Source organism: Amblyraja radiata, chromosome 25 (genome assembly GCF_010909765.2).
Source record: "Amblyraja radiata isolate CabotCenter1 chromosome 25, sAmbRad1.1.pri, whole genome shotgun sequence".
In the NCBI taxonomy this organism is placed as follows: Eukaryota; Metazoa; Chordata; class Chondrichthyes; order Rajiformes; family Rajidae; genus Amblyraja; species Amblyraja radiata.
This window is the reverse complement of record NC_045980.1, coordinates 28610146-28624591: the sequence shown is the minus strand read 5'-3', so window position 1 is coordinate 28624591 and position 14446 is coordinate 28610146. Positions and strand designations below refer to the sequence as shown.

Sequence of the window (14446 nt, the reverse complement as noted above, 5' to 3'; positions counted from 1 at the left end):
CCGAGTCTGAGGGTATAGCCGTGGAGCATACACAAGGGATGAAGGGTACGAGTCAGAGGTACCATTCCTGGCAGCAAGGTTTGCCATCCCAACACAAGCAGTGAACACCACTATCAGGGGGATATTGGAGCCAGCCGCCGAATCTTCTATTCAGGTAAGACCTATTCAACAGGCAAAACCTGGAGGACGAAGCACAAGTTGTTGGACCAATCAAGGCCAACAACGAGCAAAGCTTCATCGTTTTTTGCGAAAACGCACCCCACATCTTCATCGGCAGTAAGCGGTTCACTGAAGCTGGTGGCAACATGAAAGCTGGCCAGAGGTTCCACGCACTCTACCAGTTCTATTCTACAACTAAGGGACCACTTACAAGTTGATAATATTTACATTTAGTTGTACAATACACAAATGATATTATCAACTACTTAGAGGCATTCAACCATGAAATGGACAATACTAACATTCCAAGCAGGTTGGAATTGGGCCAGAATTGTGTCTTGAGACAGGCTCAGAGTTATGGCCAGAGTTGTCTTTTAAGACAGGTCAGAATTATCAGATAGGCTCAGTATTATGGCCAGGATTGTCTTGCAAGACAAGCTCGGAAATCGGGCCTGAGTTGTCGTTCAAGGCAGGCACCAAATTATGGCAGGCGTGGCCTGTTCGTTATGAAAAATGGCTGATTAACAACTAGGTTTCATAGGGTGTTCCCATTTACAGTGATCATCGGAGATATTTGGAGGAGGCAATTGCTATGATAAGGTAATAATAACAGTATGATGTCTTGTCTGGATGATATTTTAACAATGTATTTTGCTAAAATCCACTGTTTCAGTCTCAAACTATATTTGAGAAGTTGGGCTCCTCTATCCAGTTAAAATTAAGTTGTTACCAAATAGACTTGTTGGTCATTGGGATTTACCTTTAGCTATCAATTGGCCTATGACTCCGCCCTGGGCAACAGATTGGAGTTTATAGAAACCTGTAACAGCGTTGGTGTTATAAAGCAGCCTTCTATTCATTAAGACTAATTGGCAATATAATGGCTGTGATTCAGCTGTGCAAGTGGAAGAACTGACACCATGCCAAATGGCAAACCCTAAAGTGCCATGTACGTCATTGTTAACACACCTATGCTATTACCAGCAGAAGCTACCAAAGTCACAATGATTGACAAACAGTATTCAGCATTGGTCCAGTAGTTTGGTCAGTAAAAATTTCAGTTATATTGCAAATGGCCCTAACGCGGGAAATTGCGATTGTCATCTCTAGTTTGGAGGTGGAGAAGATTTGCATGAGTTACCAATTCTTCAGTTATTGGTATCAACTATCTATAGACCCTATGTGCATTCTATGGGTTAAAGAATGATTGAGTGAATATGCATAATCTACATACACAACTTCAGGTTGATACACTATGATAGTGGCATATATTAGTCACATGGGTGCAATCAAGTAAAAGTATCCTGTAATAGTTTACCTAATCTCATTTGCCACTGGCGTATCATCAAGTACAGATCAATGACAACACAGAATGGGTGTTGGATCACACAGTATTTATGAAATTCTGGTTCAATGGAACACCAAATATCGATATGTTGGTTTTCATGCTTATTCACAGGTTACAAAAATATGTGGCATAAACAGTGGCAAAAGATACATTCTTGCTACAAGGAGGAGGAATGGTCTTTTATGTCTTCCTCCATTTTGCCTCATCAGTCGGGTCTTCAAATAAAGTCATCAAGATCCTGTTTTAAGTTTTTCCTACTTTCTGGTTGGTCTATGCAGCTTTGAGTCTCAATTTGTCGAGAATAATAATTCAACCTTATACGGTTATTCTAAACGTAAACGTTGCTGGTTCAGCCTATGGCTCGGAAAATCAGTCTGTGCTTGATAAAATCAATTTATGTTTGCAGATTCTGAATAGACTGCCCCCACAGCTTGGGTTGTCACACCTATCCTTGTATGTGTTCACTCCAGAGTGCTGGGATAGCACCAAAAAGCAGTACATTTCTTTTTCAGGAGATGGGAAGCATTTAGTTAATGCTCATGTTGCATTTAAAATGGTACAGATTACTGACGTCTTGGAGTTCATTTTAAATGGTCTTTTGACAATAATTGAGTTATAGGGCCATTAAATGTGCCAACGTGCCTTCCCATCATATTTGCGGCAGCAAACGAGACCCACTCTGTCGGCTTCACCCCGGATATCGAGTTTGTAAAGTATATCTTTAGCACAAGTTCTCCCAGGATAAGTACAAGGCAGTATGGGATATTGACATTGTGTTAACACTATTTCACCAGGGGGCTCCAGCTACATTCTTAGGTTTGGCCAGATTTCATTAGGTGGTTATCCTCCTGGCGCTGGTTTTGAGCAACAGGTTCAATCGCCGCATAATTGCGACGAGACGGGAGGATTATATCTGTAAATAATATATATCATATTTTATGTTTATAATTACTTAAGCAGAGCAGAAGGGGTGTCAGGTCTCAATAGTTCAAGACCTACCCAGGGACCTTTGGTTATGTGAAGGCACACCATTACAACAATACGTCAAGGTCACCAAGAGCCTTTGAGACTCTGAACTAGCATTGCTTGTTAGTTACAAAAAACTTTATAAGAACGTATCCGGTCAGAACATTTCCAGGTGATAAAGCGGGGTTTGATTTGTGCAGGAGTAGATGCTGATTTCCACATCTCACTCCACCAGGGCTGCTATAACATCAGCAGAAAGGGTTATTTACGTTTTGCTGGACCACATCCTAGCGGCTGCAGCATGGTCAAATTAACTAATTTCCAAACATTTTATAATAACCCATTGCCAGACCAGGGGTATTTGTCAACACTATTTTACGTTTTATTTATAGTTTCCACCCGGATGAGAGGTGTCACTATTATTATTACTTCATTTAACAGCATCAGCATCTTTTAAATCTATGTCATGACTGTATGCATTATGAATGTTTCCCTCATCTATCAATGAAGCAGTTGTGGTTGTGTAGACTCGTTTCTCACGGCATGAAATCACAGAACTTTGAAATCTTCACGTAGTCGCTCATGTGACACCAAAGTAAAATAGTAAAAATAATCGAGAGCTTACCAGTTTGAGGTTTGATCTTTATTTTATGAGGAGTTACGATGAGAGATTACGTGCCCTCCACTCCCAACACAATATCAAACTTCAAACTGGTAAGTTCTCATTTAATCTTACTATTAATCAAGTGTGACAATGTGTGGCCTTTGTGTGGTTGGGGATTGCAGAAATAACTTAAGTTCTTACCACTTTGTAAGAATGGGGCAAAACTCATATTTAATCCATAAGTAACTGTATTGTAACTATGAAATAGGGAAATTATTTGTGAAGTGTATTTTGTTTAATTAGGATTGTGAGTATTAGACTTTGTTTAAATCTGAAGTTTTAGAAATAACTTTTATTTCCAAAAGTGAAAATATATGTTTTCTGTGTGATTGCTGCCAGAATAAAGAAATGTTTTTTAGCAGCAATGGTTTTCTTGAATTGGACTGACAAAAGCACTTAGTTTAAAACACTAAACAACACTACCCAGAGGCCTACCCTTTACTGTGTAGGTCCTGCCCTTGTTCAACGTCCCAAAATGCAACACCTCACACTTCTCTGTATTAAATTCCATCAACCATTCCACCGCCCGCTGGCCAATCGATCCAGATCCTGCTGCAATCGTTCACAACCACAGAACTTATCCTCTTCTTCCGGCAGCTGAACTATATGTAAAACTTCCACTTTGCTGTTCAAACTGCTCTTCTTGATTGGGACATCTCTTGAAAAGATTAAAATTTATTTTAATGTGGTTACAGTTAAGAGCAGCCTTTGTCTCATGAAATACAAACGCACACATTTGGTTACGAATCATTCGACTCATGGAATGTAAAGAAGTGGTATCGCCAATGGCCATGGGAACACTTCCTGAAACATGGTGTCATTTGAATTGCTGGGTTTGGTAAATAGCAATAATCAGTCTTTTGGTTGTCTTATCAGCAGAAGTTGGATTATAATGGATGAACGAAGATGAATGCAGCGGATGTGGCGGAGTTGTTAGATTTCCTTACATCGTAGCTGACTGTTTTCCCCTTACTCCAAAGTAGAAACCTCGCCTCTCACCCACATAAAGTCATAGAGTGATACAGTGTGGAAACAGGCCCTTCGGCCCAACTTGCCCAAACCAGCCAACAATGTCCCAGCTACACTAGTCCCACTTGCCTGTGTTTGGTCCATATCCCTCCAAACCTGTCCTATCCATGTACCTGTCTAACTGTCACTAATACGATGGGACAGTCCCAGCCTCAACGACCTCCTCTGGCAGCTTGTGGGGATTGGACTCACACGTACAAAGGGGGGGGGGGTCTGGAGACACAGGGAGCGTAGCAGGGAACAGTGTGAGTTTGGTCATCCCCAAGACCTACAGAACAGAATGGGAATGACAGTGATTGTGGAGCCACATTTACAGATGAAGAAACCTAGTGGGTTCAAAGGGAGAAACAAGAAACTGCAGCCGATGCTGGTTACAAAAAGGAAGACAAAAAGTAACTCAGCGGATCAGGCAGCATCTCTGGAAAACATGGATAGGTGAAGATTCTGGTTGGGACCTTTCTTCAGACTGATTGTGGTTGAGAGGGAGAAAGCTGGAGAGGTGGAGGGCAAAGCCTGGCGAGTGATAGGTGGATACATGTAAGGTGATGTTTGATAGGCAGATCACAGGGACCTTCCTGACCTTTCTGTCCTGGGCCTCCTCCATTGGCAGAGTGGGGCCACAAGTGATTTGGAGGAACAGCACCTGATATTTCGCTGGGATAGCTTACAAATCAGCAGCATGAACATTGATTGACTAATTTTAAGTTATCTTCCACCTCCACTCCCCTCCCCTCCCCGTCCCCACTGGGGTGTAAGCTGCCCGAGCGAAATATGAGGTGCTGTTCCTCCACTCTGCGTTTGGCCCCACTCTGACAATGGAGGAGGCCTAGGACAGAAAGGTAAGTGTGGGAGTGGGAGGGGGGAGTTTGTGCTTCACAGCTGCTGCATGGCTCCATGGATGTTGGATGCGCCGACCAGCAATCCACGCACACTAACACTATCCTACACACACTATGGCCAATTTACAAATATGCCAAGATGATTAAGCGACAAATTTGTACTGAAATACAAATAAAGACTTTAAACCCAAGCACCCAGTGAATTAGAATTGATGAGTGAACATTAACATCCATCTGAAGAAGGGTCTCGACCCTTAACATCGCTTAGCTCCATAGATACTGCCTCACTTACTGTGTTTCGCCAGCATTTTTGTCTACCTTCGATTTTTCCAGCATCTAACCATATAACCATATAACAATTACAGCACGGAAACAGGCCATCTCGGCCCTACAAGTCCGTGCCGAACACCTTTTTTCCCTTAGTCCCACCTGCCTGCACTCATACCATAACCCTCCATTCCCTTCTCATCCATATGCCTATCCAATTTATTTTTAAATGATACCAACGAACCTGCCTCCACTACTTCCACTGGAAGCTCATTCCACACCGCTACCACTCTCTGAGTAAAGAAGTTCCCCCTCATGTTACCCCTAAACTTCTGTCCCTTAATTCTGAAGTCATGTCCTCTTGTTTGAATCTTCCCTATTCTCAAAGGGAAAAGCTGATCCACATCAACTCTGTCTATCCCTCTCATCATTTTAAAGACCTCTATCAAGTCCCCCCTTAACCTTCTGCGCTCCAGAGAATAAAGACCTAACTTATTCAACCTTTCTCTGTAACTTAGTTGTTGAAATCCAGGCAACATTCTAGTAAATCTCCTCTGTACTCTCTCTATTTTGTTGACATCCTTCCTATAATTGGGCGACCAAAATTGTACACCATACTCCAGATTTGGTCTCACCAATGCCTTGTACAATTTTAACATTACATCCCAGCTTCTATACTCAATGCTCTGATTTATAAAGGCTAGCATACCAAAAGCTTTCTTTACCACCCTATCTATATGAGATTCCACCTTCAAGGAACTATGCACGGTTATTCCCAGATCCCTCTGTTCAACTGTATTCTTCAATTCCCTACCATTTACCATGTACGTCCTATTTTGATTTGTCCTGCCAAGGTGTAACACCTCACATTTATCAGCATTAAACTCCATCTGCCATCTTTCAGCCCATTCTTCCAAATGGCCTAAATCACTCTGTAGACTTTGGAAATCCTCTTCATTATCCACAATACCCCCTATCTTGGTATCATCTGCATACTTACTAATCCAATTTACCACACCTTCATCCAGATCATTGATGTACATGACAAACAACAAAGGACCCAACACCGATCCCTGAGGCACCCCACCAGTCACCTGCCTCCAACCCGACAAACAACCATTCACCATTACCCTCTGGCTTCTCCCATTCAGCCACTGTTGAATCCATCTTGCTACTCCAGCATTTATACCCAACAGTTGAACCTTCTTAACCAACCTTCCATGAGGAACCTTGTCAAAGGCCTTACTAAAGTCCATATAGACAACATCCACTGCTTTACCCTCGTCAATAACCCTAGTAACCTCTTCAAAAAATTCAAGAAGATTAGTCAAACATGACCTTCCAGGCTCAAATCCATGCTGACTGTTCCTAATCAGACCCTGTTTATCCAGATGCTTATATATATTATCTCTAAGTATCTTTTCCATTAATCTGCCCACCACTGAAGTCAAACTAACAGGCCTATAATTGCTAGGTTTACTCTTAGAACCCTTTTTAAACAATGGAACCACATGCGCAGTACGCCAATCCTCGGGGACTATTCCCGTTTCTAATGACATTTGAAATATTTCTGTCATAGCCCCGGCTATTTCCACACTAACTTCCCTCAATGTCCTAGGGAATATCCTGTCCGGACCTGGAGACTTATCCACTTTTATATTTTTCAAAAGTGTCAGTACTTCTTTTACTTTGAAACTCATAGTATCCATAGCTACTCTACTAGTTTCCATTACCTCACATAATTCAAAATCCTTCTCCTTGGTGAATACCGACGAAAATAAATTGTTCAATATCTCCCCCATCTCTTTTGGCTCTGCAGATAGCTGTCCACTCTGTCTCTCCAATGGACCAATTTTATCCCTCGTTATCCTTTTGCTATTAATATAGCTGTAGAAACCCTTTGGATTTACTTTCACGTTACTTGCCAAAGCAACCTCATGTCTTCTTTTAGCTTTTCTAATTTATTTCTTAAGATTCTTTTTACATTCCTTATACTCCTCAAGCACCTCATTTACTTCATGCTGCCTATAATTATTGTAGATCTCCCTCTTTTTCCGAACAAGATGTCCAATTTCCCTTGAAAACCAGGGCTCTTTCCAATTTTTACTGTTTCCTTTCAATCGAACAGGAACATAAAGATTCTGTACTCTTAAAATTTCCCCTTTAAATTTCCTCCATTTCTCTTCTACATCCTTCCCATAAAACAAAATGTCCCAGTTCACTCCTTTTAAATCATTTCGCATCTCATCAAAGTTAGCCTTTCTCCAATCAAAAATCTCAACCCTAGGTCCAGTTCTGACCCTCTCCATAATTATATTGAAACTAATGGTATTGTGATCACTGGACCCGAAGTGCTCCCCAACGCATACCTCCGCCACCTGTCCCGTCTCATTTCCTAACAGGAGGTCCAACACTGCCCCTCCTCTAGTAGGTACCTCTATGTATTGCTGCAAAAAACTATCCTGCACACATTTTACAAACTCCAAACCATCCAGCCCATTTACCGAATGTGTTTCCCAGTCTATGTGTGGAAAGTTGAAATCTCCCACAATCACTACTTTGTGCTTACTACTAATATCTGCTATCTCCTTACATATTTGCTCTTCCAATTCTCGATCCCCATTTGGCGGTCTATAATACACCCCTATAAGTGTTGCTACCCATTTCCCACTTCTCAGTTCCACCCAAATAGCCTCCCTAGATGAGCCCTCCAATCTATCCTGCCAAAGCACTGCTGTAATATCTTCCCTGACTAGTAATGCAACACCTCCACCTCTTGCCCCTCCAATTCTATCACACCTGAAGCAACGAAATCTGGGAACATTTAGTTTCCAATCACAGCCCTCCTGCAACCATGTTTCACTGATCGCCACAACATCATACTTCCAGGTGTCTATCCAGACTCTAAGCTCATCCACCTTTCTTACAATGCTCCTAGCATTAAAATATGCACATTTAAGAAACCCTCCGCCTCTTATTCTCTGTTTATTTCCTTTTTTTTCTTTCTCTTCTTGTGCCCGAGTGCTTCCCTTTTCTGCTTCCTGCCTCTCATTCTGTCTACTAGCTTTCTCTATTTGAGTCCCTCGCCCCAACCATTCTAGTTTAAAGTCTCCCCAGTAGCCTTTGCAAATTTCCCCGCCAGGATATTGGTCCCCCTCGGGTTCAAGTGCAACCCATCCTTTCTGTACAGGTCCCACCTTCCCCAAAAGAAGTCCCAATGATCCAGAAACTTGAATCCCTGCCCTCTGCACCAGTCTTTCAGCCACGTTTTTATCCTCCACCTCGCTTCATTCCTACTCTCACTGTCGCGTGGCACACGCAGTAATCCTGAGATTGTTACCTTTTTGGTCCTTTTCCTTAACTCTCCTCCCAACTCCCTAAATCCTCCCTTCAGGACCTCTTCCCTTTTTTTACCTATGTCATTGGTACCTATATGTACCACAACCTCGGGCTCCTCTCCCTCTGATTTCAGGATATCTTGGACGCGTTGAGACACGTCCGAGACCTTGGCACCAGGGAGGCAGACCACCATCCTGGTCTCCCGACTGCGTCCACAGAATCGCCTATCCGACCCCCTAACAATAGTCCCCAATTACTATTGCCCTCTTCTTTTTGTCCCTACCTTCAGGAGTAACAGGGCCGGTCTCTGTGCTGGAGGCCCGTCTGCTCTCGCTACCCCCGGGCAGGCTGTCATCCCCATCCGTACCCAAACAGGATCTGCAGTTCTTTCTTAAACATTAACATCCATTTTCGTGGCTATTGAGTGAAAATAAGCCCAAATTGATTTTCTGTGCAGCAAAATATATTGCTTTTCCACCAGTGATCACTCCTGCAAATTAATCATCTATCTATATTTAAAACTGTATGTGTGTGTGTGTGTGTCTGCCTGACTTGTGGATGCCAGCCTTTAAATCGCTGCTACGCCAACACCAGACGCAGAATCGCCGAGATTTTTTCCATTTCGATAGAGATTTCACTTTTCATTCCAAGTATCCACTCCTGATTAAATTTCGTCGTGTTTATGTACACATTTTTAATAAAATTCTTCTCCCCCCCAAAAATTTTAAAAGAAAACTGCTTCTCACCCATAGATTGTTAGTGAACGTTCCATCGTGTGATGTCACAATGCCCAATGCTCACAGATGTCCAATCGGAATGGATCCATTTACATATGCCTTTGCAGCAGCCCCAGCCCCTCCCACCCACCCCCGCAGCCTGTGTCGAAGCGCGTCATCACGTGTGGGAATAGAGAAAGAGGATTGGGGGTGATAGGGAATGGGGAACAGATGGACTGTCCCTACCCCTCCCCCTTCCACTCTCCATCCCGCACTATTTCCCCTCTCTCCCCCCACCCCTCTCCCCCTCCCTCCACACTTTTCCCCCTCCCTCCCCTGCCCCATCTCCCTCCCCCCCTCCGCCACACCTCTCTCCCCCTCCCCCATCCCTCTCTCCCCCTCCCCTTCCCTCTCGCCCCCTCCCCATCCCTCTCTCCTCCCCTTCTCCATCTCCCTCTCCTCACCCCTCTACCTCTCCTCCCCCTTCTCCTCCCATCCCCATCCCTCTCTCCCCCACCCCCTTCCCTCTCCCCCTTCCCTCCCCACCCCCTTCCCTCTCTCCCGTACCCTCTTCCCCCACCACTCCTCCCCCTCCATCCACACTCTTACCCCTCTACCCCCTACCGTCGGGGCCCTTGTGGCTAAGGGGATCAGAGGGTATGGAGAGAAGGCAGGTACGGGATACTGAGTTGGATGATCAGCCATGATCATATTGAATGGCGGTGCAGGCTCGAAGGGCCGAATGGCCTACTCCTGCACCTAATTTCTATGTTTCTACCTCCCTCCCCTCTCCCCCACCCCTCTCCCTCTCCATCCCCCACCGCTCCCTCTCCCCCTCCCTCCCCTCTCCCACCCACCCCTTCCCCTACCCCTTCCCCTCTGTCCCTCTTCCACCATCCCTCCTACCCCTCTCCCCCTCCCTCCCACTTTTCTCCCCCACTCTCCCTCCACACTATTTCCCCTCTGTCCCCCCACCCTCTCCCTCCACGATCTTCCCCTCCCCTCCCCTACTCCATCTCCCTCCTCCCCTCCCTCCCTGTCCCACCCCCCACCCCCCACACCTCTCTCCCCCTCCCCATCGCTCTCTCCTCCCCTCCCCATCTCGCTCTCCGCAGCCCTCTCCCTCTCCTCCCCTCCTCCTCCCACCCCCATCCCTCTCTCCCCCACCCCCCTTCTCCCTCCCCACACTTCCCCCTCCGTCCACACTCTTCCCCCTCTCTCCCCTACCCCATCTCCCTCCTCCCCTCCCTCCCTCCTCCCCATACATCTCTCCCCCTCCCCTCTCTCTTCCCCTCCCTCCCCCACCCCTCTCCCCCCCCCCTCCCCTTTCCATCTCCCTTCCATTCTTGCCATACAGGGAGTACAGAGAAGGTTCACCAGACTGATTCCTGGGATGTCAGGACTTTCATATGAAGAAAGACTTGATAGACTCGGTTTGTACTCACTAGAATTTAGAAGATTGAGGGGGGATCTTATAGAAACTTACAAAATTCTTAAGGGGTTGGACAGGCTAGATGCAGGAAGATTGTTCCCGATGTTGGGGAAGTCCAGAACAAGGGGTCACAGTTTAAGGATACGGGGGAAATCTTTTAGGACCGAGATGAGAAAGACATTTTTCACACAGATAGTGGTGAATCTCTGGAATTCTCTGCCACAGAAGGTAGTTGAGGCCAGTTAATTGGCTATATTTAAGAGGGAGTTAGATGTGGCCCTTGTGGCTAAAGGGGTGAGGGAGTATGGAGAGAAGGCAGGTACAGGATACTGAGTTGGATGATCGGCCATGATCATGTTGAATGGCGGTGCAGGCTCGAAGGGCCGAAAGGCCTACTCCTGCACTTAATTTCTATGCTTCTATGTTTCCCTCTCCTCAACCCTCTCCCTCTCCCACCCATCCCTCTCTCCCCCACCCCCCTTCACTCTCTACCCCAACCCTTCCCTCTCTCCCCCGCCCCCTTCCCCTCTGTCCCTGTTCCACCACTCCTCCTACCCCTCCCTCCCCACTCTTCAACTCTCCCTCACCCCACCACTCTCCCCCCCCCCACCCCTCTCTCACCCTCTCACGTCACCCCGCCCTCCCCTCTCTCCCACCACAACCGGCCCCCTACCCCGCTGTCCCTAGTCTATCAAGCCCCCTACCACTCCCATACCCCACGCTTCCAGCGCTCCACCCCCCCTTCCCCCTACCCCTCTGTCCCTCTTCTATCACTCCCCCTACCACTCCCTCCCCACTCTTCCACTCCCCCCCCCTCCCTCCCCACTATTTGCCCTCTCTCCCCCACCCCTCTCCCCTTCCCTCCCTGGTTAGTGTGGTTAGTGTGAGTGTGATGCCGCAGCCTCCCCCCCCCCCCCCCCCGCAAACGCCGTTGGGGAAACAGACCCAACGGGTCTGCACTTGGTCTAGTATCTAATATGCTTCATGATGAAAGTTTGTTCAACTTTGCAATAATTCTCCTGCAATGTTCTATTTGCAATGTTCTAATTGTACAATAACTCCCCACTTTCATAAATGTGTGCATGCATATATCTGTCGTTTGGTTGCTAGTCGACACTCCCAGCACACAAGGGGTAATCCACCTTCAAAAATTGAAGGCCCAATGAAATGAGACAACTGCGGTATTCTTCTCTCTCTGAGGGTTGTCGACAGATCCACGTCCACCCGCCCAATCCAGTGCCTCCTTCATGGAAGCCCAGACTGACTAACGACCATCTGACTATGGACAGCGTCACGGCCAAGGTGTAGCCTGACCTGCACCACGCCGTTCCCAAGCTGTCCGGAGCAGTTTGTTTTCTCCAGCCCAGTCTAACTCGTCAAGTCAAGTTCACCCCCCCCCCCCCAGTCAAATTTGACTTCAGCTGTATCAACGGAAGTTTTGCCTTTATCTTATCCACATTAACAGATGCCATGACGTGATCCAGGGGTCTGAACCTGGACGTTGGTCGAGGCTGACTATAAAAAGCATGGGCTGAGCATTCAGAGTATTGATTCCAGGACTAGACACAGCAAACTAAGATGTTGGGGCTACTTCTGGTACTTCTGCTCCCAGGTAACGAGTCTCTCCCCCGCCTCAGCTTTGCCTTGGATGTTGCTCGCTTGATGTTCTAACGTGTTTGTTTCTGTCAGGTTGCCTCCCCCCTGGTGTAGCCGGCGGTGACACTGAGTCCATTCAGCCCAGAAACCTCTTGCAGTTCCGCAAGTTGATTAAATGCACCATCCCCGGCAGCAAACCGACGCGGACGTTCAACAACTACGGATGTTACTGCGGGCTTGGTGGACAGGGGAAACCGGTGGATGATCTGGACAGGTGGGTCGATGCAGAGGTCGGTCTGGAGCCGGGTCCCACACATTGCAGGCCAGGGCTGGCTCTGGCCCAGACAATTGTTCGTCTCCATTTACTGAAGCTGCAGGATTGAACCTTCACTGTAGGCCGTTCATTCTTCACATTCAGAATATCCCAATAGATTTTCCCATGAGCTGTGAAATGTATGTTTTTGGGAATATTCTTGGGTGCCACTGACTTGTATTGTCGCCTAGGGGTTGGAGCCATGTTAGTTTATAGATACAGCATGGAAACAGGCCATTTGGCCCATCGGGTCCATGCCAACCATCGTTCACACTAGTCGACAGTCCCGGCACACAAGGGGTAATTTACAGAGCACAATTAACCTACAAACCCGCACATCTTTGGGGTATGGGGGGGAAACTGGAGCACCTGAGTTTAGCACCTGAGGACATTGGGTTACAGGGAGAACATGCAAACTCCACACAGATATGACCCGAGGTCTGGATTGAACCCGGGTAACAGCAACTCTACCGCTGCGCCACCGTGCCGCCCTCACTGTTCCTGCCTGACTTCAGGCAGCTCCTGGTTGCAAGCATTCCCATCCCACAATGAGTATCCCACCGCATCGCCCACAGGTCCAATGTGGATCTCAAACCTACTCAGGCTGGTTCCGCTCTGATCACCTCGGGACTATTTTGCTGCATGTGATGTTTGTGCTGCTGCAAACCATCAGTCAAAGTGTTGTGTTGGTTATGGTTGCAGTGTTTCCTACCTGACATGACCCATGTTCTTGCAGGTGCTGTCAGACACACGACGAATGTTATGGCGCGGCTAAGAACAAGCACTGCATATTGCACAGGAACCCCAAAGTTGTGGGCTACAAGTTCACCTGTTCAAAAAATACCGTGACTTGCGACAGTGAGTATGGTCCAGGATAGGCTTGGAAAATTATTTTCTTCACAATCCATGGGCAATATGTTCTAAATAATGCGTTCTGTTTCTTTTCAGGTAAAAATAAAAAATGTGCGAAGATTGCCTGTGAATGTGATCGCAAAGCGGCCGTTTGCTTTGCCAAAGCACAACCCACGTACAATGAAGAATACAAGGATATGGATAAATCCAGCTGTAAATAGGGCCTCAATATGTTCCTGCGTTTACGAGTCTCCTCGACTCTGTGGGGAATACTTGCCTTACAGGTTGCATCCTGCAGTTTGCTTCCAGCAACTCGAGGAACCATTGATCGATCTCCTTATTTGCTACGTTAATGTAATCAGTAATCTCATTTAAATCCAACACTCCTTATACCGTTCTCACGGTCTTTCACTATCTGTGCCACTCATGATGCTAAAGACTGGATCGCTTCAATCTCCCTGCAGTGGAAGCTAATTCTGGTTTGTGACTCTCTTTCATAACCAAAATCTGCAATTATCCGTGTCCAATATCCTCACTCCCTCTCCAAAATATGAATGCAGCAGCATTTGGGAATCCTATTGAAAATCCAGGTTTACATCCTATTGGGATGTTCACACCCTCAGTCCAGGGCTTTCTTCTAATTAATGCTGTCACTACTAAATCCTGCAATGATCGTATCTAATGGTCATTCTTAATGACATTGTCTGTGGCTCAGTTAACGAAGGTGGTGGTCGTGTATTTTCTATCATCTATTAAAATGATTTGAGCATGTTCAAGGTTGCATGGTGTTTCATTTCTTGTGTCTCACTCTTGTGTCAAACCACAAATGTCACAGCAAGAAACAACCGTCAAAGCAAGTATGGGCTGGGACTTCTCTTGGATCTTCTCCATTCAACTGGCAAACATAACCTGTACCTGACAGGACA

General features: G+C 46.2%; 1 protein-coding gene across 1 annotated transcript; it reads left to right on the top strand.

Annotated features, from left to right (window-relative positions):
- Positions 1-12230: 12230 nt before the first annotated feature.
- LOC116987177 (phospholipase A2, minor isoenzyme-like) lies at positions 12231-13741 on the top strand. The gene is made up of 4 exons (XM_033043054.1): positions 12231-12371; positions 12449-12629; positions 13405-13526; positions 13617-13741. The coding sequence occupies exons 1-4, from the start codon at positions 12338-12340 to the stop codon at positions 13739-13741; spliced, it is 462 nt and encodes a 153-aa protein (XP_032898945.1). The 5' UTR covers positions 12231-12337.
- Positions 13742-14446: the final 705 nt, after the last annotated feature.

Bases quoted from the DNA above. Each gene is read 5' to 3' on its own strand.
- LOC116987177 (XM_033043054.1), top strand. From the start codon at position 12,338: ATGTTGGGGCTACTTCTGGTACTTCTGCTCCCAG. The intron at 12,372-12,448 runs GTAACGAGTCTC...TGTTTCTGTCAG, and splicing joins TCTGGTACTTCTGCTCCCAG to GTTGCCTCCCCCCTGGTGTA. The intron at 13,527-13,616 runs GTGAGTATGGTC...GTTTCTTTTCAG, and splicing joins AAATACCGTGACTTGCGACA to GTAAAAATAAAAAATGTGCG.